Source organism: Struthio camelus, chromosome 2, assembly GCF_040807025.1.
Source record: "Struthio camelus isolate bStrCam1 chromosome 2, bStrCam1.hap1, whole genome shotgun sequence".
In the NCBI taxonomy this organism is placed as follows: Eukaryota; Metazoa; Chordata; class Aves; order Struthioniformes; family Struthionidae; genus Struthio; species Struthio camelus.
In genome coordinates, this window is record NC_090943.1 from 42,000,902 (window position 1) to 42,026,145 (window position 25,244).

Below are 25,244 nucleotides of genomic sequence, written 5' to 3' on the forward strand. Positions count from 1 at the left end.
TCCTCCTCACAATAAGTCCAGGACCTGTGGTTTTTTTTCCAGAAGGTGACTCTATTAGAATTAAATATCGTGATGAGAGCAAAGCAGCAGAAAAAAAAAAAAATAGCTCGCTATTTTCCCCTTTAGTAGGGTGCTAAGAAATCAGTTTTAGAATGATGCATCTATAAACGCTGAGAATCTTCAGACATATATAAAGAATATAAACCAGTGCCCAAAAATATTAAGAAATTTGAATTTTAAGCTCAACTCACTGTCCTCAGCTTAAACATGACATTATTGACGTCAATCAGCAGCAAAATTTAACTCAGAGGCCTAAATACAGAGCTTATAAATACTGATATAAATAAATACTGATATAAGGTAACAGATAGAAGACAAAGCACATTATAAGATCATCCATTTAAAAAAAAAAAAAAAAAACCTGTGAGAAGAGGGCAGCGCTACCCGATTTCTAGGGGCCAGGATCGGAGAACAACTCTACCGATATTAATATTTAATGCTCCCAAACCCTGCCAGCAATAGGCACTTCATCGCAAATGCCTGCCCTCGTTGGACCACTCAAAAAACATGGGCCCAAATTTTCATAGTTAATTGACAACGTCTTAAAATTCGAGATCCCATGGCAGCTTGCAGAGACACAAGACTGAACGCTCCTGAGCGACTGGGGAGGGGGTTGAAATGGCCCTGCCTGCCAAAACCCGAGCCCAGGCCCTCAAGGACTGACTTCCCTGAAATAATTAATGACATCTTTAAAATCTGAAGTACAGTAACATCTAAAGTGGAAAAAGGAGCTACATTCCTTACTGAGGTTATTAATTATTGGGGGAGGGGAGGAGAAGGAGGAGAGAGAGAGGGAAAAAGAGACGAGGCTCGCAAGCAACAAAGAAATCCGAGGACTTCACCTCAGGTCTAGACAGGTACAATTAAAAAGGGAGGGCAGAAAACACCTTTCAGTTTTGTAAAGGAGGATTTCAAATATGCTCCTAGAAAGTATGTATTTTGGCAGCTTTTAATAGCTTGTTCCCTGCTCATTTACAGGTCTAGAAATTTTAATTTTAGCAGCCACAACTTTTTGTTTGGTTCTGATTTTGGGGGGGGGGGGGGAGGGGGGAGGACAAAGGGCTGAGGAGTGCTCACAAGCAGCGCCAGGAGATTAAAGAGGACTTTTATTATGCTACTTATTTGCTACGACGGCCAGGTACGTTTGGATCAGGTAAACTGAAAGACATTTATGTTCCAAGCAAGCTTCCTTTCTGGCATCTCTGCCAGACGATATTAAGTCTGCAGGATATCTGCATAAAACAGTGTGCAAATTCAGGACAGGATATTTGAACAAAAAGGAAAATATTTGATATATACTGTGCCCATGTTACAGGCAGTCAACCATTTATTACAGTACGAAAGTTTGATCAAAATGCAGTCAGGACAGCTATATTTATTACAAGTGCAAAACTATTCCGATTTCAGAGCCGCAGCAGCACTTGCTGTGTGTGCAAGCACGTTACAAAAATGCATGCAGGTATCTCGCTAACGGGAAAAAACCCTTCTCCCTGATCATCATGAGCAAAATTAAGTAAAAGATATTGCGGATATTGGGGCTAGGGAACAAACATCCTCAAAATTTCAAAAAACAATATCATGCATACGAAGGACCCTTATGTATCACAGGTTGTGGATATATTCCTCGGAAACACTGCATTTCCGTTACAATCAAAACACACAAAGAAAAAAAAAAACCCCACACAAAACCATGAGATGCTATATGTCAGCCCTTGAATCTCTTATCAGTAACACACCGGCTACCAGTGAGAGTTTGGCAAGGTAGGAGCAGTTTCAAAGGACGATCCAAAAAACAAAACAAAATACAAAAACACTCACACGTTTTGAGATACTATAAGGGAAGAGAAAGAATACTTTCCTTCACAAGTGCTTTTATAATGGTTTGATTAAAAAAAGTGATAAAAACCAAGCCTGTTTGTGAATACCAACCAAGATCTTTTTTTAAAAAAAAATCTTTTTATAGAAAAAGCTCAAAAAGCTCAGGTGAGAAAATACCAGTTGGAAAGTCAATGTCATTTGATCACTGCCATATTTTCAAAGCAATGCCCAGATACTAATTAATCTCTGCAATTTCTCAGTTTGGTAGAGGACTTGTTATCTTCCTTTCATGGAAAAGGTTACAGGAACTCAAGATAAGGGGGTACATCTAAACATTCAAAAGCATACATTCAATTTGCTCCAGAATTATGGAGAGAATTTCAAGCCTTTTCTGAAGCAAACAGCCCATGTTGCTTTCCTCTTGCTATAAAAGCTTGTCTAAACATATATGTGTATGTGTGTATACACACACGTGTAAAGAGAGACAGACAAAGAGAACAAGTCAATAGGGAAAAAAACCAAAAGCTTATTAATAACAGACTAAATAGGGTCAGTGATATTTCGGTTATTTTAATTACAAAAGTAGTATGAAACTTTTGCACTAAAAACCAAAACAGAACAAAACAGTGAAAATGAAGTATGAAAATGCTCGAACTAAGTTTGAGAGATGAAAGGAGTAACATGAAATAAATAAAATGCAACAGGCCTGCCTGGCTGGTCGCTTTAGAGCGGCTCCCACCAGACTGAGGTGGAGTAGAGCTTCTGTGCAAGGGGTTGGAAATAAGAATTGATGGTACGGCAATTTATTTACAACTCTTTGGAGACTAAAGAGCCAAAACAGAAGGGAAATGAGATCTAGGCCACTCAGGAGATGCACCAGTTTGATGGAATGTACAAGATGGCCCTAGATTAAATTCCAAGTCGCTTTCCCCATCAAAGCAGGCCTGGAGAGGAAATAGAAACGAAGTGAGCCATGCACATAAAGCACAAGTCTCTCACCCAGCATCTGCATACGCTGCTAGTCGCTAGTAATGAAATCTGCAAACCCAAGGAAAAGCATGAAAATACACTGCAGCTCATAATTCAGAAACGGCTTGGCACAGCCATGGGAAATTTGTAGTGTCCTTTTATCTTGCCTGCTCAATACCAAAATCTGAGAATAATTCAGAGCCATGTATTTGCTCCAATCTGTCCTAAGGACTCCAATTCGTGTCAAGGGGGATTCCCCATGATGCAGGCTTATATCTACAGTGGTAAACCTGACCTTCAGGGGTGGCCACAGCATTCTCAGAGAGAGGCAACCACAGCGACTTCAAAAGACCATGCATTCACCCCTCCTAATAAGAGCCAGAGTCACAGAGCTGTCCTATGGAGCAAGGCATGATGCATTCATACCCGTTCACCTCAAGGTTTTAGCGTGACAAGAAAACAAATGGCCAAAAAACAAAAAAAAACAAACAAAAAATCCCACTGAAGTGGAAGATGCCATTAAGTTTTCTAGGCTCTATAATTAAGACAAACTGGATCTCAAATACAGTTTGCATCTGCCTACATATTTTAGGGCCATTAAATATATCTGCACTATAAAAACAGTTTGCTTATCTTTTGCAGTACACAAAATATCAGTATTCTGAATAAATAAGAGCAACTTTTTAGGACACAAAATGCAAGATTAACTAAGAAAATGCTGTAAATTCTAAGTTAGGATGATGATTCTCAGTCTTCCATTCTTAAACTTTGCATTGCAGATGCCATGCAAATAGCAAAGCAGCTTAAATACTTCACAAGAAATCCTTTCGTATGGATACAAAACAGACTATTGCTAATGACAGAGACAGAAAAACGATAACTGTTCTCACTTTGACTTTGAGTCATTTTTCTGTAGTTAATAAATTATATCCATAACAGTGTTAATAAGTTATGGTAAGGCATTGCTGCTTTAGTTTGCATTGGTGATGAAGCACTTTATATAGCACTACCTATGTCCATGAAAATACATAACAGGAGAAACTATTCCTTTCTCAACAAGTCTAGTACTAAATATTCTGGCAAATCTTCCAAGGAAATAACGCCTTCAGCCTTCTGATTCGCTCTTGCTTCTGACCTCTGTTACAGCAGCACACCATCGTGGACCTCACAAACTTCGATAAGTTTAACAAAACACAGACAGTCTTAAATCGGTCTGCTTTGCATAGGAGCAATATACAATTAGTTAGCCAAGTATAGGAAGTATTCAGATCAATTTACTCATGTGAAAAGGACACCAGATCAACACGTTTAGGTACTGCAGGTCTCCTCTAAAGCTCTGCAGGTAAACGGGAAGATTTAAGGGGGCTGATTGCTTCCGAATCAACCACTATGACAATTTATTTTTGCAGAAGTTCAGACTAAATATACATATTTTATACTTGTCATGACTTGTTCTTTAAAGAAATAGACTATAGGAAGAAAAGCAAACCCTGTTTAAATTTTTTGCAACCCAGCTACCACAGTGCTGGTAAACATAAAGAGATGACAAAAATAATAGGCACGCTTTGAACAACAGAAAAACCTCACAAGTCTGAATATCTTATTTTACAAATGCAAAAGCACAAAACAGTAAACAAACAGCACAAAATTAGAGTTATGTAATCTTATTTTTTGGTAATATCAGCCACCATCATCAAGCACCATATTAGACTCAATATATTTTGCCCATTAAAATTTTTATCCAAAATTCAATATTGATTAAAAAATATATATTTTAGGTAAAGGAAGAGCGTAGGTACTTAATTGTGGCCAGTAGCATGATATTATCCCTGATGAAGTATTCCTTTAAAAAAAAGGGGGAAAAAATTTTTTTTCATGCTTTAGCTTTGTATCATCAACATATATATACACAAGCCGCTACATGAAACACTATGCCCAAATACAAAGGAAATATTTCATCTCTATAGAATTTGCCTACTTCCACCAGTATCAAGTGAAAACTAGCAGTTGTAGACCAAAATGGAGAAAATACCAAATTACGTGCAGCCTCCGTGTGCCAGCAGTGCAAAAGTTCACGCTTTTATAATATAGTATAGTAGGTACAGTCAAGATAGCTTTGCAGACGTATTACTGGAATGGTTTGCAACCAGTGAAAATAATTTTGATTACTTCCACTTCAAAACTTCCTATATTGTAGCCACATCACTGAAAACAATCTACCCATAAGGGAAAAATAGTGATGGGGAAACAGCCTGCTAATAGATCTAATAGAAATTTGACAGAGAAAGAGAGAGAGCGTGATTCTGTATAGATTAACTGAAGTCTTTTGGAGACAAACACTCCAGTATTTGGAGCAAGAGAAATAAAATCCCTATAAAAATAATGCAACTTCCTTAACTTCCTTTTTCCCCCTCCCAGCCACAACCAGTATCACTTGTACGTGAGCTGAATTTGTCTCCTCTGCACCACAATAAAATAATTTTAAAATCTTAAAAGATAACAATAAATATGATGTTCCCCCCACAGCATCATTGGACACTACTGCACAGAAAAATAAGTTGCTCCTTCACAGTAATTTAAATCAATGACAAAAAAGAGCAATACAACCAAAGCATAAGGAAAGCATCCGTTCAATATTTAGCAATGCATAATTTGAGATTTCATTTTTGTTTAGGTATATTTTGATTAGAACTAATAAATGGCTGATTTTCCTTTGGTTGTTTGCAACAACAACACATCATCCAAAGAGCTTTATTCTTTATTCCCCTCTCATATAGCATGCCAAAGACTGTCTCATTTTATGAATTAGCATTTAAAACTACTGTAGGTTATCTAACAAGCATTCAGATTCAATAGTACTTTTGACAGCAGTAAGTAAAGAGCTTTTTAACATCTTGAACACATGTGCTTGAAAAAAGTAGTTACATCAAAGCAGTTCAAAGACTGAAGACAAAAACCAGTTAAAATCCAGTTTGCTATGAGACAATTTTAGCGTGGTGTAAACAATCTTTCACAGCTCCCCTTGGGAAACGTTGTAAGACTATGTTCAAAACGAATCAGGCATATTTATAAAGATCATGAAGTGGTCAAATGAATTTGCATTTTTGGCAGATTCACTCTACAGATACTACTTGCTGCAGTCTGTAGAAATCTCAAATCTCACATCAGTGTTGCCTGTAGTGCTTTATTATTTATTACATGTTATGCTAAGTACCTGTGAAAGGGGACATTCCTTGGCCAATGAACTCTGGTTCATATCCTTCAGTAAGTCCTTCAGAGCATTTCTTACTGTTGTGTGAGACCATTGTTCAGGAGGCAAGTCTTCTAGTTTAGGGCAACTATTTGAAACACAGATTAGAAAAGGGATTATTACAAGATTGCATCCTGCTGCAGAACATTCCTTTAAGACAGACAGATTTCATTTTGCGCATCAAGCAGATGCATCTGGAGATTGCTCTCGGTCTCCTGATTGTTCCGATTAGTTAATTACTTTATACAACACATCTGCTGTATTGATGCATGAATTATACATCAGCTGCATGTGGCGACTATTTTTTCATGTTACTTCTACCTTCCTGCTCTGATGCGCTTGGTAAAACAATTTAAGGTGTAATGCTTTCTCACGACTGATCATGAAAAGCATTAATATATTTACCATTTTTTTCTTTTTTGCTGCTGTGAAATATAAGAACCTAGACGGCAACAATAAGTGTGAGCAAGTCATTCTTTTACAAAATGCACACAGATGGTACTGTTCATGATATGCAAAAATATTTTTCTCTTAAGTAAACTTTATGTAAAATGCCTTCTTGTAATGCATCATTTAATTGACTAAAATGCAATATACTTTTAATGAGAAATCCAAAGAAAATCTATGTATCAGAGCTATAAAAGTTTTCTGCAATAGCATGCTGTAAGTTACAGAAGAATTATAGTAACTAGAAAGGAATTTAGATAAGCCTTTGTAGTTTGAGCATACAGCACAGGGGGAATTAAATACGAGCAATATTAACCGTGAGAGCAGACGAGTAACAGTTTACATCCCAGAACTGGTACGCAACTTACCTGTGTAACTGGATTTTCAGTGTGACCACATGGTACACGTCTTGCAGCATGTCTGCTACTGTAGCATCAGGGGCATCCGTCACATAGGAGAGGGGAACGGGATTCCACTTCCCAACCTGGATTAGCCCTGGGGTGGGGGGGGGGGGGAATGGATGAGGAAATGAGGAGGAAGAAGGACAGGAAAAATTGAAAAAAGTAATTTTCCTGTTAAAACTTAGCATTTATAATCAGATTTTTCTCTTTACTGCTATCACCCTCTTTGTTTCTAACCTCTTGCTTAAATTTGGCAAGACAAAACAGCCAACACCCCCTACCCAAATCTTCCACCCACACACCACCAAAGACATTCTCCATCTACACTATGAAATTATACAAATGCATTACATAATAAAAAAAATCTCTACCGTAAATAAGCATATTTTCTCAAGTTCCCATGAATTCAACAGGACATGATAAAATAATTACCATTCTTCTTAATAAATTATAAAGGATTTTTTTATAACACAAGGACTGAGTCAAAAAAGAATTACTTTTCAGTCTATAAAACCATCAGGAACAAAATAAAAGAAACAGAGCTGGATATTCAGTCATAAATGCAAGTTGACTCTCAACAGTCCATCTGCTCAAATATGCTTTACACTTCCTTGTGGATCCTCAGTGGAGCAGATTATTAAGGTCAATAAGCATACTAATGATTCAGTTGAAGTCTTTTTTTTTTTTTGTTTAAAGAGAATTTACCTCAATATTCCCCATAAACAAAACGTGCATTAACTAAAGAAAAATAAATTTGGGGGGGGGGGGGGGGGAAATAAAAAAGACTGAAATGTGCAAGAACTTTAAGAAGTAAAACATGGCATCTTATTCCTGAAATTCGGCCCCTCCCCCAAGCAGCCGCAAACAAACAGATTTCACGGTACAGTTTCCGAATCTGATCTACCTTTTGCTTGGGCAGCAGAGCTGTGAGAATATCCAAGAGATAGCAATGCCATTTCAATCAGCTGGTTGAAAAGCATGTCCTTCCTCACCAACACAAATTCTGCATGCTCCTCCTTAGAATCATACTCAATGGCATTTTCATAATGTTCCACTACACAGAAAACTGGAAGCATACTTCCTATTAAAAATTAAAAAAAAAAAAAAGTTTTATGTATTAAGCTTGAGTTATAGTATTGTAGGTGGATCTACAAAGCATTATGTAAATAAAACCTGTACGAACAGGCAGATGAAGCATCAAGAATCATCACAAATATTTGATAAACATATTCCCCGAGTCCTTTCTCCTCTCCCTCCCCAAAATAGGGAGTTCTACAAAAGATATACAGGTCTATGAAAAGTATAAATGCAAATTTATCTTACTTGATCAGATACAGACCAAAGAATTACCTGTCTATCGAAATAACAAGGTTGAGTGAAGAGAAGTTGATTCTCTCCGTCCTGCCTGATTTGCTGTGAGTAGCACGCAGCATGAGAACCTAAATACATACTGCAGATGTCTTCGGTGCGAGCTGTTTTAGTACCATCTACATGATTCTGTTCGTTAATGTTAAAACTTTCGTAGTTCTGCCAAAAATATTTAATTACCTTCAACATCACCAACAAATCGTCCTGTGCGTTACACATTCACGCTAAAAGAGCGCACAAGGAAACACGGCAAAAGTTAACACTAATTCATGCTTCATTCATTGAGAGTCCTCGAGCGCTACTTACACTTGCATCTTTAAGAAACACATAATGATTTTTAATGCAGCGTTCATAAGCGTACCTGTAGTTAGGGCCTGTTTGTTGCCACATGCACTTTACATTTGGCATTTTTGGTACTCAGTGCTATTTGGTTATGCCTCAGGGCAATTATTAATTTCTAATTTTGTAATATCTTAAGACAAACTGTTCCCTATTACGTACAGAATACTAAGCAAACAACTTCGTTTTTTTTCCCCTTTTTTGACAACAGTCAAAAAATTAACAAGTGACCCAAGCTGTTGAAGGGAGAAAGTCTCTTCCAGCAATCAAATTTCTAGACTTTGTGAAAATCCCTCCCGGCCTCCCAGACAGTCACGTATGACAGGACGACCTCAGAACTGCAGTTTTAGGTCCCAATCCTGTCCCGCTGTCTTCAGCAGTGCAGGTTAGGATATCTTAATGTCAGAAAGCAAAAGGGTTAAAAGCAGATGTACAGAACTGTCTTATGGCAGCCTGCCAGAAGGGTATCATCTTTAGCATAAATGATGACAAGGGTTATTTTAACAGGGCACCCAGGAACTCCAATTAGTCCTACAATGTTAATGCCTCTATAACCACTGCCCTCTAGACTTACAGAAACCTTCCAACCTGTTAAGGTGCGCAAAACGTACTGTAGTTGAAAAGAAGATTTACTGCTGACAATAGATAAATGCTTTAAGACCGTGTCTGTTGATTTCTGCTCTAACAGATAGCAAGGAATCACACATACACGCACATTGAGAAAAAAGATACCTTTTAAGCATGTATATTTAAACTACATCTGTTCACCAGAGAGTCAGTCTCTGGCAAACAAACCCCTTCAGGCTCGCCTGGAAAAGCTCACAAACTCACTCCAGTTTGCCCAGTAGGCTCAGCATGAAAGACAAGACTAAAAGCTTGCCAATATTTATGTAGTGCAGGAAGGACTTTTTTTGTCTTGTTTTTTAAAATCTAAGTGAGATTGGCCAGGAAGTGAGAGAAGACCAAAGCAAAAACAGTACATGCAAACTGGTGATTTCTTCCCCGATTTTAATTAAGCTACAGAGAGCTTTCCAAAACACACATACACACACACCTCCCTTCATCTGCAAAAAGGTTCCCCCCACTCCAAGCTCTCACATTTCAGGTTTACCTATTACCGTCTCACTGAAAGAAGGGACTCACAATTTTTAAATAGTTTCAGTATTAAATATTGAAAGATAAAGCATACACACAGCTTCATTTTAATAAACTGTGCCTATACCTTCAAAAATAGCCAAGGCATATTTGTTTTCTTCCTTATCAGCTCCTACAGAAATTAGGTTATTATCGGACACAAAAGTAACAACGCACAGGTGCTTCGTTTTGTGCCAGCACACTTTCTGCCAGGTATACTGTCTCACAAGTTACAGCAATCTGAAAAAATGTAGTACTTTAAACAACACAGGAGCAAATTTTGATGAACAGCCCAGATATCAGAGGTGGATCCTGGCAGTGTGACACAGGTATCATCTGACTACAAATCAAGCTACTAAATCTTTTAGCAAACTGTCACTAGTGTCCTTCTGTTAATGTGAAAAATGTTATACAGGAGAGCACAATCTCAGCTGGCTGATCACTCTTGCTAGCACTTGGCAAGACCTCCAAGTGCAGCAACTTCATAACCTTCTAGTATTAAAGGGGAGAGCATTGGTCAGTGCTCGCTGCTAAAAATACAACATGATTTAAACCTGAAGGCAGTGTTAGAGCTTTTGCTGAAGGTTTACGAGTCTGTGTAAACAGCACGTCTGCCATAAGGAGCAGTGAAGTCTGTAGAATCCTTGTCTAAAACTGTCCTGGCATTAAAGTTTGCTGTGCAAATATCACATAATACCAGAGACAGCTGAAATCTCCTATTTAGGAATTTATGGAACTTATATGTTTGCAGGCGTCAGAAAGTCCTTTTTATATAGCCCCACTGCTTCAGTGTACAATATTAATGCACTCTGTTTGAAAAGCCGTAATAAATTATATTTTTAATGCTCTTACCCTTGCTTTCTTAAGATGCATACATTCTTGGCAAACAATCAATAAATAGGGTAATCATGAGCAGAGGCCAAAGAATTTGCTGAAGTGCTGTTTTTCCATTTTTAATAGATAAAGATCTAACAATACGGACTGCTGTGTCTGTTCATTTCAGGATCAATATATTCTTTGTTTTCGCCAAACCGAGGAAAAAATAAATGATTGTACAATAAATGTTATGCATCAGACACAATGAAATTCCTCTGCCTTCTAACTTTATGCGTTTAATAGTCTTGGTTGCATTTTGTACTTTGCTTAGCAAATGCAAGAAAAATCTGGTTTATCAACATATACCAGTTATACTCAGAAAAGTAGAGGCTGTTTTAAAACAAATGCCAAATTACATACAGCATATTTTCATTTAAATTAACAAGCCTGCAGTATGTGGTCAGATAGACTTATATATTTTGATAAGCAAGATTTATAGATTATTGTTCACTAAAAGTATTTTTAATGCAAACAAAAGGCTTCCATATACAAACATCAGTGATTCTAAATGTGCCTTTTCCTTGTGTAAATGTCTAATTACAGCAAACCAGCCACTGAAAAATATGACACCCAAGTTGTTCATTGTTCAATAATGAATTGTACTTAAGAAAATAAACTGCGAAGATTGACATCATAAATGACTTTTCCAATGTGATACCTAAAGATTTACACTCTCTCCTTCAAACCAACTTACAACTGCTATGGAAATACTGCTGTCCCTTTCACGCTTGGACCATCATTAAGAGGAAAAGCGAGAATTTGTTTCGGGGGCTCAGCATTTATTCTTACATACTTTTGCGTCCTCAGCCCAACACTTACTTAGAGAATGAATTTATTATATTACTTGTATTTCAGTGTAAGAATTTGCTTTAACCAATACAGCTACCCTTTACCTTAACAAAAATCAGACTCCACCCTGTAAAGCAAGATGCTCCACCCAAGCATGAAGCTTACATTTCCCAAATGTGATTTATATCAGAGTTGGGAATATATAATATTTTAGAATGGAGATTTAATACAGAAATAAAAATGAAGTAGAGCCTATAAAAATATGTCTTCCCCCCATATATTATAACCCATATTTCTCCAATGCAGAATTATTAAAAGTGTTACCTTTTCTAATATTAGCTTTCATCAGGTGTCCAGAGTGTTTTAAAGGCACTCCTTGCATTTTAGTTCCTGTACTTCCAAGTCTTCCTCTTCCTAATGGGCTCCCATTCTGTTCCAAGCGCGCAATTTTGGCTGGTGGACCCTTCGGATCGCTTACATTGTTAGACATTTCTGAATGTTCTTTCCCCTGAGTTGCCTCGTTCAAATGATCCATACTCAGTCCCGCCTCTAAAGATCACCTGCCATGATTCAAAAAAAAAAATATATGTTGTACACGTGTGCGCATATGTATACGTACACAGCCTGCACATGTACAGAGATATATACGTATAGTGAGCTCATAAAGAAGAACAAATAACTATTTTGATTAGCCAGATGATGACTTTTTTTTAAAAAAGAAAAAAAAAATTATTCTCCAAAATGACCTCACACCCCAGTTTACAGAGAGATCGCATCATAATCGGGTGGAGTTATTTTTATAAGTCAACTAGAGTGCCCCCATAAAAAAATTCTTCAGAGATATTCTTGTAAGTCTGAGAAAGACTAAGACTAATATTAACGATGATGATTTTCAAGATACGTGCTCCAACCCAGCTATTGTTACAAATCTCACAGAAAGGTTTGTTATTAATCCTGGATGCTTTTATTGCTAGGAAAAGAAAAATTCTCGTGGAACTGACCTCAATCTATGTAGTAAAAGAATGGAGGCATACAATAGAGAGATTGTTAAACTTTACTTAAGGGAGCAACAGATTTATAAGCAATGTGGAATATCACTCATTTACAGTTTTTCCCCCACTAAAAATAAAAGTTAGAATAGAATTTAACATTTATCTTGAGTATGTAGTAGCGGGAGGTGGCTGTTTTTGAACTTCCTAACTGATCTTATACAAATAGTTTATCAACTTTTGCAAAGTTTGAGATATGCATATGAAAAATTGAAGATGTTAAGCTTTAAGTGTTAAATGGAATACTGTTTTTTAAATTAAAGAAGAATAAAAGAAGAAGTGAGAGAAGGCAGCATCTCACAAAACATAATGCCGAAGTACCATAATTTCTACAGTACTTTTGAAGCCCTTAAATATAAAGAAACCCTTAGTGATGCAAAGTTACATACTGGCACAGCTATCTGAAACAAAAAAAAGGGAAGTAATTTCAATAGCAAATTAAGAAAAGGTGTATGTTAGCATGTTTATATTTCCCCTTTTATAAACTTTTGAAACCTCAGTCCATGAATAAAAATTCCAGTTAAATCACTAAAAACCCCCAAGTCTAGAACATAACGGAAGAAGTTTTGAGGGTTTTTGTCACCCATCAGAATCTATTTTATCAAGCATAAAGACAATCAGTTGCTGAGAACAGAGTCATCTATTAAGTTATGATTTCATTCATCAATTTGTTATGATTGTTAAGTCTTTTACCCTACCTTTCTCTGATTGAGAAAGGTGTGACTACACTGACAATTATGTTATATGCATATAATATAATCAGTAAGGACAGGTGACTAGACATTAATTTATGAACTAGTATTTACATTACTGAGTGCAAATACTAATATTAGGGAAGTCATATTTAGAAAGACTGGTGCGAATCTGATAATTGCTACTTTCCTTCAGTTGCCTAGTAATTCAGCACATTTTCTGCATGTTTCATAGCAAAGCTATTAAAATCTAAACATGCTGGGATTTTTCACATACTCTATATCACCGCTATATATGCCAGCAACAATTCTGTAAACTATTTTTTTCTTGTTTGAACACAGTGCTGCTCTGCCTGACATGGTAAAGAAAGAGGTAATATATTAATGTGAACACTTACAAGCAACCTTAAGAATGCCACCAAATAGCTAAAGTTTAGAAAATCATTATTTATCCTTATACTTTAAGGTGACATGCTAAGGGTTACCATTAATCTTGGTCCCATCTGCTTTCGGTCGTGTGTCTCATTAACAGTAACTGTGCTCATTTTAGCCACTTTTTAAAGAGATTATTCTCATTTTACTGCGTTAACTGTAGCCTAACCAACGAATTACAGACTCGAATCACTGACATCTTCTGACATTTCTGACGATGCCACTATAACATAGGGCTGTTTTTCTGAAACTGGTCTCTCAAGAATAAGAGGATTAACCAAAAAAAAGGAAAGAAAAAAGTAAAAAAAAAAAAAGCAAACAACCTCGAACAAGAAAATTCTTGTTACTTTTGGCAACTTTAGAAGTACTCTAATGCACCGAGGTTCTCGCTACAAAAAGTATCTAGTCATCATGAGTCAGAATAGCACTACATCGTGTACAGTGAATAAGAGTGATAGATCGCAATTTAGTTAATTCACTGAGCTCCAGCAAAACACCAAACGGGTCATTTTAGCTTGGCCTTAGAATACCCCCCCATCGGCATCCTTTAACCGCTTAGTCATCTTGTAAAAAGCTTTATGTTACAAAGCAAAATTACATGCACATAAAACACCTAATTTACTCATTTAAACTCCATGCCCAAGGCTAAAGTTCACTGAAACCTCAGTTTGGAATAGTGATGAGCAACACTCAGCCCGGCCTGCCCAGGGAGGCAGTTGCAGGGAGCAAGAATTATCTCCACAGATTCCAGGCCAAGAGTTCCCTCGGGTTTCGCGTTTAGACATCTTTCATAACTACAAGTTTTCATCACCGGCATTCGCAGAAGAGCACAATTTCAAGGCACGGTTTCCAAGAGCTAGGGTACACCTACGGACACACCGCGCAATTTCTCAATGAGATTCGCGGCGATAGCTCCTCTCGTCGAGAGGCAACACCGCCGGTGTTATATTATTTCTTTCTCCCCTCCGGAATCAGCCCCCCTCCCCGTTCGTTTCCCCTCCTCTTTCCTCCCTCCCCCATAAAAACCCGTAATCACATTTGAGAGAGGCTCCGCACTTATCCGTTCCATATGGCTCTCACAATCCAGGCCAAGCTTTCACTGTGACCTTTTAAAGAGACAAAGAAGCAAAGTACTTATCTAGAAACAGAAACACTGCAGTTTTCTGAGTGAAATTAGCAAAACCGACCCGAAACTCACCACTTCAAAACTTGACAGCATATAAATAACAAAAACAAAGGAGGTTTCCTTTGCAGCCCGAGCTCTTGAAGAGGAAGAAGTTCAGGACTGATGTTTTCTAGGTCCCCCCCCCTTTTTGGGGGGGGGGGAGGAGAGGGGGAGCAGCAGACCTGAGGACTACTTCCCCTAATATTCTCTTATTTTTCTTTTTTTCTTGTTGCTATTTTCCTCTAGGCGGGGAGGGGCAAAAATAGATAGCGAGAAACAGAGTAGCCATGAGCAAAAATGGCAATGGACAAAAAAAAAAAAATGTATTAAATATCTTTTGAGAGAGCCAGGTTTTCAAGGTTTAGCAACGGAAGAAGGAGCCGAAGATCAAATTGATCAGACAAGTGTAGCGCTAAAAAACAAGAAATGAAAGATTTTTAAAAAAAGTAGCAGGTTTAAATTCAGGTGGAGGGTGACTTAAGTCTAGCTAGCCTTTCAAAAATAAAATCAGTGCATAAAGGAGCAAGTGAGAAAGGGGTTATTTAAAAAAAAAAAAAAAGCAGCTTTTCTATCCAGTGTGAAGAGCAGAAAGTCTACTTCTAGGTTGTCACTTACACTATTATTCTCCAATAGGCACCCAGAGGAGCAGCACACACAGAAGGAGCTCGCTCCCCTCCCCCTCCGCAAAAATACACACCGTAACAGCCCCCAAACTTTCTGCGGAAACCTCAGCCCCAGAGATCGCTACTGGAGATTAAAAAAAAAAAAAAGTGTAGAGAAAATTGCAGGAAAAGGCACTAAAATGCCACTTTTAATCTCGCCTTTGCGGTCCGGGGAGAAGAGGGGGAAAAAAGGAAAAAAAAAAAAAAAAAAGCAGAGAGGACCTGTCTCCTCTCATTTACCGGGGGCTGTTGTGCGAGTGAGGGGGGGAGAGAGGGAGCGAGAGAGAGGAGGGGAGAGAGAAAAAGAACAGAGAGGAGGAAGGAAACACACACACAACAAGGCACACCACCACCACTAGAAAAAGTGACGAGGTTTCACTCCCTCCGAGTCCAAAACCGGGAGAAATTATAATTAAAAAAAAAAAACTGTATTAAAAATTGGTTGTTTCTGCAAAGAAAAAAAAAAAGAAAGAAAACCTGGGAACTCCAAGAAGAGTTACTCGCAGGAAGGGGAGAAAAATACAAAATAGAAAGAAAGGTTGCAAAAAGCCAACAACAACAACAACAAAAAACCAAACCAGCAAAAACAATAATAATTGAAAAAGAATAATAATCGTAGGCGCTTTTTTTTTTTTTTTTTAAATTCTCGCTTCCCCTGTCTGGCTGAGTATGGTTGTTATTTAGGCCGGTTTGGTGGTTGTTGCTGGATGTTACATGGATATGTGTGTGTGCGTGTGTGTGTGTGTCCCCGGACGGAGCTGCCTTGCTCTGCTCTCTCTCCCCCCTCCTCTCTCTCCCTCTCTCTCTGTTTCTGTCCCCATTAAATTATTAGTTGACTCATCACTACTCCTCCTCCTGCTGCTGCTGCCGCCGCCGTCCCCTGCTCAGATCCTCCTCTCCGCTACCGCTCGCTGCCGCTGCTGCCGCTGCCGCTGCTTCTTCTTCCTCCTCCTCATTTTAATACAAAATAACACCGAGGCCACCGGCTTTTTTTTTTTTTTTTTTTTTTTTTTAAAAACAGCCCGAGACGGGAGGAGGACGCAGCCTCCCTGCAGCTGCCCGGAGCCTTTCCCCGGCGGCCCCGGATCATCCGACGCGTCCTGAGAGAGAGAGAGAGAAAGTGGCAGAGGAGGAGGAGGAGGAGGAGGAGGTGGTGGTGGTAGTGAAGAAGAGAGGCGTGGGGGAGGGGAGGCCGAGATGGGGGGCAGGGAGTAAAGAGGTGGAAAGGGGAATTAAAATAAAAAGTCGGGTGGCGGGGACAGCGGCTGGGGGCCGGGGGGGGACAGCCCGGGTAGGTGAGCGGGGGGGGGGGGGGGGTGAGGGAAGAGGGTGTGCGGCTTCCGGCGCCCGGGCGCGCAAGAATTTGTAATCAGCTTGATTAGGGTGAGGCGGCTCTGCTGCACCGCACACAATGCCCGAGAGCAGCCGGCAGCGCCGGCGGCACCGCTGGCGGCAGCGCAGGCCGGGCGGGCGGGTGGCCGCGCTGCTCCTGCCGCCGCCGCCGCGCACGCACCGCGCACCCCGCAGCGAGCAGATGGGGGCCTGTGGCGGAGTGGGAGAGGTGGCGAGCCGGCGGCAGCGTTATTTAGGGAGAAAGTCGAAGAGGAGGAAGAGGAGGAGGAGGAGAAGGGGGGTGGGGGGAAGGCTGAACAATATCCTGCCGGCGTGCCAAGCGCGGCAGCACCCGCCGCCGCCCCTGTGCGCGGAGGCTGCGCGGGCGGCGGCGCGGCGCTGCGGGCAGGTGCACGGCGGGGGCCGGCAGCATATGGCAGCGGCGCGGCGGGGGCGGCGCCGCCGCGCTCCGCCGCCGCGCAAGTTCCGCGGGGCGCTCGGCGGCCCCGGCTCGGCGCGGTGCCCCGGGGTCCCGCGGAGCGGCGGGACGGCTGTGGGAGAGGGGAAAAACCTCCGGGGCCTGGCGGGGCAGCCGCGGAGAAAGTTTTGTTTGTTTGTTTGTTTTTATTTTTATTTTTTTGCCCCCCCCTCCCCTTATATTAACGGAGGTGGAAGAAAAGCGCCGGGAGCGCTGTAAAAGATGGGTAAAGGTGGGAGCGAGCAGTCGCCGTCCAGTGCGAGGAGCGGTTCCCGCGACGGCTGGCTGTGAGTTTTGGCAAGGAGGAGGCCGCGGGCCGTGCAAGCGGCCAGGTCGCCCACCAGCGCCAGCGCCTGCTAGCGCCCTGCAGCCCCGCTGCCCTCCTGCGGGCCGCGGGCCCCTCGCAGCGCGGGGCGGCACAGGCGTGTTTCTCTGGCGCTTCTGCAAGGCAGGGCCACAAGCCATCGGGCAGAATGCAAAAAAAAAAAAAAAAAAAAAGAAAAAAAAAAGGGGGCAGGTGGTAACGTATTGACAAAATAAATAACCGCAAGACAGACATAACTTTTTCCCACAATGCACCTGGAAAAGAAAGTAACCCAACTAGACAAACTCGAAAGCAACAAGTTTGTACAAGCTAAGAGATAAGAGGGAAAAATTAAACTTCTTCATTGATAAAACGCGTAGTGTTTGAAAGTCAACATCATAAAGCAAAGACCATATGAACTTCTGCGCGTGCAGATACATGGCCAAAACGTTTAGGGTAGAAACTTTTAGGAAGAAAAAAGCATAGCATACTGAACGGAGCACGCAAACTTGAAGCAGCAGAAAGACTAGGCAAGTGGGGAGGCTAATGATAATTTTGTAATACTACACAAAATGAAAATAAAGCAGTAAGGCTTCTAAACAAAGAAAAGGCAAACGAATAAATCTAAGAAGGGTAAAATTATCGCTACAGATACTATAGCACAAGAGCAGTGCATCAAGACCAGGTAAAGAAATAAGCTGACGTCTACTGAAATAAGCGCAAGCAGCATACAGGGCATGCAGGAAGAAGAAAATGGTAATAGGGTGAAATACATGAAATATTTATTGTATTCAGCAATGCACAAAATAGATTATAATCTCAGAAGCAAAGAAAGGCAATGCTTGAAAATGAATACAATGTTATATAATGTTATTACTCAAAGCCGAGCAAGTAGAGGTGGAAAACATAGGAAGCATGAGAAGTCGTACATATGTTGCATGTCCTGAAAAAGGTTACTAAGATTGTTACTGAGAGTGCTGAAAATGGAAAAAGAAGAAACATGCTTCACAAAGAAAAACAAGGGAAAATGTAGATGACATCTTCCATAACATATGATGAAGGGATAACTGTCTAGCAGGTTGTTTATTTAGAAACCAATCTTTTTCCAATGAGATATTATTTAGTCCCTCATTAAAAAAAAAAAAAAAAAAGAGAGGAGATAATTATATTTGAACACCTGGAGGGAAAACAGGGTTAACTAGTTGAGTCTAAACTTTGTGGGAACAATGGAAAATAACAACATTGTGTCATTTTTCATCTTTCTGAGAAAAGCCTGATATAGTATACTGTGGTAGAGAGCAAGACTGACCACCAAAAAAGAAAATCATGAGTGAGTGAGAGTGATTTAGCTGGCAATATGCTGCCTGCAACATGATGGAGAATAAGGACAGTGAAGATAATCTGAGAGGTACAGGGCTGGTTAGAACAGAGTAGATATTTAAAAATATGTTTTGGAACGAGATTTGCAGACTAAAACACCACGCTGTAAAAATGATTACCAGGTATGTCAACAGCACCAACCAAAAAAAGATTAAAATCTGTTCTAAAAATGCTTTTGCTTTGGTGTCACAAACCACTCCCTTCATGGTCAAAATACCTTAAAATGTTCAGATTAAAACAAAGTGATTAATCTAAAAAGCAGACACAGTAAATTAAAGGAGCAGGGAGATAACAATCTGATAATACAGGAGCACAGAAGGCCTAATAATGATATTATTATGCACACTAACCAAACACTGACAAACAAATATTCTGTTAATTATATAATCATGCATATGCTTCCTATGCTTGAGATAAATGATTATGGAAAATAACTCTGTTCTTGAAGCTCCATATATGTACTTATGTCATCATATAAACTCCCGACAACATGGATTAATTTAATTTCTATGTTTCACTCTGGTAAAGTATTCACTTTTGAATACTGGCGTACAAGCTTCGCTTTGACTAGAAACTAAGAGTTAATGAAAGCTGCTATGTCTTGACATACAGACAACAACCAGATTTCTCTTATCAATAACAAACTATTTGGAATAAATTTAAGATACAGATATCTGATTTTCCTTCGACCTGTTCCAATTTGCACTCCACTGTGTCAACTTTAATATCAAAATGTTCCACTAGAATAAAGATATTTATAATAAAAAACATATATAAAGAATAGAAGATGAATAGATATTGTCATGGATACATATGCAAGTAATCATTTAAACATGCAGCAACAGTAACATCACATCTTTCATAGCTTCTAGTTAACGTACAGCAGACAAATATATGTTTAATAAAGCTTATTAATCCTTAATAAAGTCATTGCACTGTATTTATGATATATAAATGCATTTTGCACTAGGTTATGCTGCAATGAGACATATTTAAAAAGTTGGACCCTGTTTTTTCAACTCAGCAATGAATTAACTGTCAAGTAGCAGTCTCAGTAGCTGCCAGAGAAAGCGAATTCCCTAGTGTGGGGCGCTGCCTCAGTGCCGTCTAAGGTCTCTAATTCCAGTCTTTGCTGGTGCAAAATAAATTAGGAAATATGGGCCTAAATCTTGAAGCTTGGCTCTTGTGCAACGCAAACAGAAACGACCTGGCAGCAGAGCAAAACCAGCACGGCTGTGAATTCTCCTTTATCAGATTTCTTTGGGGAGATGAGGCTGATTGGGTTTGATACGTGTACGCTTCTGACGGCTCTGCAGCCTTCGGTGCAACTCCAGCAGCAGCCCGCGCCGGCAGCGAGGCGCAGAGGCCGCGCGGCGGTGGTGGCGGCCTCCGTCTCGGCCAACCCACCCTGCTTCCCAGGGAGGAGCGGAAGGGCATTTTCCCTGGTGCAAGGGGTGGGCGATGCATGCGTGCCTGCAGCTAAGCCGGGGCAGGGGCAGGGGATGGGGATACGGGCCCGTGGCTTTCTCGAGGGACGCAGCCACGGCCGAGTTAAGGGTAGAAGAGTCCTCACGCTTCCCACTGTCCTTTCCCAGGTCTACCCGTGCCCGCCTCGGCACAGTCACCACAGTGGTGGGCACCCAGTCCTGTGGCCCTACAGGTTTTGCACGTCCGATCCAAGGCGTTTTTCAGCCTCCTCCACCTGCCTTCCTATCCATTTCTCCATTAAACGTGAACCTGAACGCCAGTTGCCCGACACGGTTCGGGCAGTTTCGCCAAGCCGACGGCAGCAGTCGCGATTTCCGCGCGACCCGAGCACCCGAAGCGTACCGATGCGCGTTGCGGCGTTCGGCAGCATCCCCCACGCCGAACGCAAAGTTACGCACCCACCTCGATTTTTCGACTGCGACCTGCCCCAGCCTGGAGAGTGTGCCTGTCAAAAAGCAAAAGTGCTAGGAAATGAAATTCATAGCACTGAAAGGCATCGCACACAAGCTGTCGTCCCCTCTCACATTTTGCATGAGCAATTTCTGCTCGTTTGTGTTCTCTCACATACAATGTCCTGAAACGGTTACATAAAATGAATATTTAACTTACGTATTGAACTGCACTTAATTGCTTATTAAGTGAAGTAAATTATCCTTTCCATATTTGTCAGAGGTGAAAAACGTACATATATGGCTACATGTACTGCATTCATTAGTTTACAGACCCCAAATCCCTTGGAAAGTATCAGATATCTACACAGTGTCCCATGGTGCAGTACTTTGTAGTTGGATGTCTCAGCTAGCTTGCAGATATGTAAAATCATATACAAACAGACATCTCCCTATTGATTGCCTATGTGACGAGGCTCATTTACTCCTGCAAACATTTTCTGTAGTCTATCTCAATCATGGAATCTTCTTTTAAAAATAGAATTAAATTGGAATATGCAGAATGTGGTTTGGGCTAAAATAAATTACTTTTAGTCAAACCACCGCACCATTTTGCATAAGTACCTTTCATAGCAGTACGTCTATTTTGACTATGATGATTGTACTACTGACGTAAATACATACATTTGCTGCTGTGACCCCAACAGACATTTCAGTTTGCCTCTTGCTGCCAAACAAGTCACCAAGAGGCAAATTACTGGCAAAAAAAAATTATGGAGTAAAAAATAACAAAACTGTTTGGCATGATGGAGGAAGTGGAGGATGAACATGACTGTTAATGAGAATACAGTCTTTTACCTGTGGCTGCCGATAGAAATCCTAGCTGGTTCAAACTGTAACAGCCAGGTGTCCACTTTTCCAAAAAAGATCACAGCAATGAATATTAACGGTTTAACTGGATAAATCTTATGCTGTTGTCGCCCAGTCTCTACCTGCTCTGTGGACAAACTGAGTTCACTCCCTATGCATAATAGCATTGCAACTTCCACAAACGCTAAGTGCGTGTAATTTAAAAGCAGTCAATATTTTCATAGCTCTGGATTTCAGAACCACTTCAAATAACAAGCTTCAACTTAAAAAAAAAATTGTGGACCATACCCTCTTCCATCCATAACAGTAGACTAAATCCTTGATAAGCTTGTAATTTCCACGTGGCAGCGACAGCCAAACACTTCCACAAAAAAAAAAAAAATCAAAAAATGCGATAGAACTTTATGTAATAATCTTAATGCAATTTAGCAGCTGGAAGCAAGGAGAAAAGCTGGCATCATAGCATCAGCCAAGTTACCTGTGTCATAAGTATATGTCCTACAGGTCACTAATTTCCCCACTTTTCCCCTAGAGGTGTACTTTCTTTAGGCCTATCATGCAACAATGTCTAACGTGGAAAATGGGGGGATGAAAAAACCTTATCATCACAGCACTAGATAAGTCCTAGGCAAGAGATGGGAACATAACATGCTAACTGATGCATGAAGTTGATTTGTAATCATTTTTTTGGGGGGGATGTATCCAAATAACATAGTTTATTAATAGTTTATTAACAACACTATAAGAAATAGTATGAGACAGCTAAATATTCCAGATGTAAACTGTGATCTACAGACATATAAATCAGTGGAGCTTGAGTTGTTTTTACTTATTAAAAGCAAAGTTACACCAAGGTATTTCCAAACTGTTTTGCAATGTACTTTACTGATTCCGCTTATCTTCCCTCTCTTGCCTCCTTTTCCACGACCTCCAACTATTGCATTTCTTTCCTGGTCTTAAGTACATCCTGAGCTAATAAAACGGGAGGGTTTTAGGAATACAGAAGCTGAATCCATCACTTCTGAGTGAGGGTGAATTTCACACAGCCCAAGCAAAGCTGCATATTATGGTGCAAAACAGTCTGAGCCATTGCGGTTAGCACTACAGAAGGATTATTCAGGCATTATTAGCTAGAGTTCAGACGCGTGCTCTGTTGAACTCAAACATCAGTGATTTCTTACACAGGAACACTTCATCAATAGGACACACAATCCCCTTTTTCTTTGACCTGATAGCATGAATAAAATCTACTGATAAAAAATGTTCATTGAAAATATGGAAGAGTTTAAGTCTAAGGAAATGGTTAGAACTGATTGATGACTTGAACTATGTCAAACTTTCATTATGAAACCCAAAACCACATGAAATGTCCTGTTTCCAGTTTCACTGTTAACTCAGAACTCTGCCCAGGTTGTGCTACATTTTTTCTAAGGTTCAAAACCTTTTAAGTAAAACTGTGTATCTAATTATGGCCAAACTTGACAGGAGTCAATATTCGTTGTACATAAAATGCATGCAAAATGTGTGGTTTTGGTGTAAAACAAATTGAAAGTTGGTGGTTTTGGCCGAATTTTCTTCTTCTTCTAGAGCTGGTTCCAGTCTCAAACTCAGAAGATTCCACAATAACAGAGACTAAATGAATGAGTTTTTCACAGCTCTTTTAAGGAACAATTACCTGTTAATATTCATAGTTCTTTTAAGGAACAAGGTAGCTGTTAATATTCAGGCGCTAAAACAAAAAAGCTTTAGCATATGGAGTGTCATTATGATAAAGGTCATTTATACAAGTGTCAGAGTATATACTTACTATAAATGCAAACAACATAAGGCAAAAACAAGTCACTTCAAAATGTTACTCCAAGTACCCTGTAAATGTTGAAAATACTTGTCCTGAATTTCAAAAAAAAAGGAAAAAAAAAGAAAAAGAGGAGAAATATAACAAAAATGTATTCAAATATCTAATACACCTATTTGCTAAAACAACTACATTTCTAGATTTCCTGCTAAGCGACCACAACAGAAAGGGACCGTGACAGATAACAGCTGTTACACTAAAAGAGGGTATTTTTTAGGGTAAAATGAGGTTAATATTTATGATGGTTCATTTATACTCTGATGTAAGCACTTGGGGGACGTGCCTCAATAATTTTACAAAAAATTATTTCCCACATTAAATACAAAAATCTTGGAGAAAAAGTTTGTATTTTATGTTGACCTAAAAACATCTGAATAAAGAAGTATGTGGGGAAAATGAGGCATGTACATAAAGTTTCATAATAGACCTTCAGCTGTGATAAAAGAAATAACATATGGAACGATAATTATTTTCACAGTGTCCATGTTCATTTCCTTAGGATCTCTTTCATATCTCGTCTTGTTTCTGGCAGGCTGTTTTACAAACTCCTCGCTGTATTATAATCTTTTCTTCAAAAAAGTAGGTAACATGCTCATGTGAAATTTTGAAATATTCTGCTCACAAAAAACATGCAGTGCTTTCTCTCAGCTCATTTTTCCTTTATAGGTATACAGATGGAAAATATCTCTGTGCCACATCTGAAGATGTGCGGCTTCAAATGTGGGTGGAGCCAGGTGAAGAAATGCTCCAAATTATTGCAGTCTCAGAAAATTATTTTACATATCAACTTACGCTGTGTTTCTGAAACACGGGACACCTTCAAATACAACAGTCCCCCAATTCACCACCAAGAATGAACAATGCAAAAAAACTGGCATCACGCATCCCAGCCAATGATTAAAGCTCTTTTATAATTTCCTGCTTAAAAAGAGGGAGAAAACATATTCAGCACTTTTTTTACTTGGTACCAATTGGTTGTTGCAAAGGATTACTCTCTACTTGCTACAGGTTTGTGAACATCTTTCCATGACCAAAGGAAATATTTTGCCCAGTCCGTACCGAACTTTTTAATAAAAAGCAGTAAAGCAATCTGCTTCATTGTCAAATGATTGAAAGAAATGTAATTAATGCCTCTGGAGGGAATGCCTATATACGTATCACAATCACAAGAATGTGTGCACATGCATGTTATGAATATATATATGCACAGTCATAGTCTACCCTGTTGCTTTAATGTCATAGCACTATAGGCCAGGAGCAGCTGAAGGCAGAACTGAACTCAAGACAATTTAAAATATCGTGCTGACATAATTTTAAGGTTAAATGACATTGTGTAATTTATTAGAAGTTTAAATGCTGGCTTCATCAAAGGGTAAGTTGGCCCTAGAAAAAGGCGGCAGTATAGAAATGCCAGCAGACAAACAAATTAAACATAGTAAGTTAGAAACAGGGGAAAACGAGTTTATGCCACACTGACAAAAGAAAAAAAACCACACACACTCACACACACACAGACACACTCACACACACACACACAAACAAAAAAAACACAAAGATGCATGAAAAGCAGTATGCTATGTTAGATGTTTATCTATACATAAGAGACAGGTGTCACAAAAACAAAACAAAAAAATCATGAAGCTAAAGAGAAACTTTAACTCACCAGTTTCCATCTGTTATATCTGAATTCATGCATA

The 25,244-nt window shown here is 39.6% G+C and overlaps 1 protein-coding gene across 20 annotated transcripts in view; it reads right to left on the reverse strand.

The window, feature by feature from the left end:
* Positions 1–25,244, reverse strand: part of SATB1 (SATB homeobox 1) — a 93,873-nt gene that overhangs the window by 59,636 nt on the left and 8,993 nt on the right. For 9 of the 20 annotated variants that reach the window (XM_068935365.1, XM_068935357.1, XM_068935369.1 and 6 more), the window contains exons 2-5: positions 11,776–12,011; positions 7,850–8,026; positions 6,913–7,039; positions 6,062–6,185 (exon numbers count right to left, since the gene is read on the reverse strand). In XM_068935365.1, the coding sequence (XP_068791466.1) occupies positions 6,062–6,185; positions 6,913–7,039; positions 7,850–8,026; positions 11,776–11,986 (639 nt within the window). In that variant the 5' untranslated portion in view covers positions 11,987–12,011. Of the gene's footprint in view, positions 1–6,061; positions 6,186–6,912; positions 7,040–7,849; positions 8,027–8,295; positions 8,317–11,775; positions 12,012–14,660; positions 14,731–14,822; positions 16,552–25,244 lie in introns of those variants that run through there. The other 11 variants (XM_068935371.1, XM_068935368.1, XM_068935363.1 and 8 more) reach the window with 4 other exon arrangements.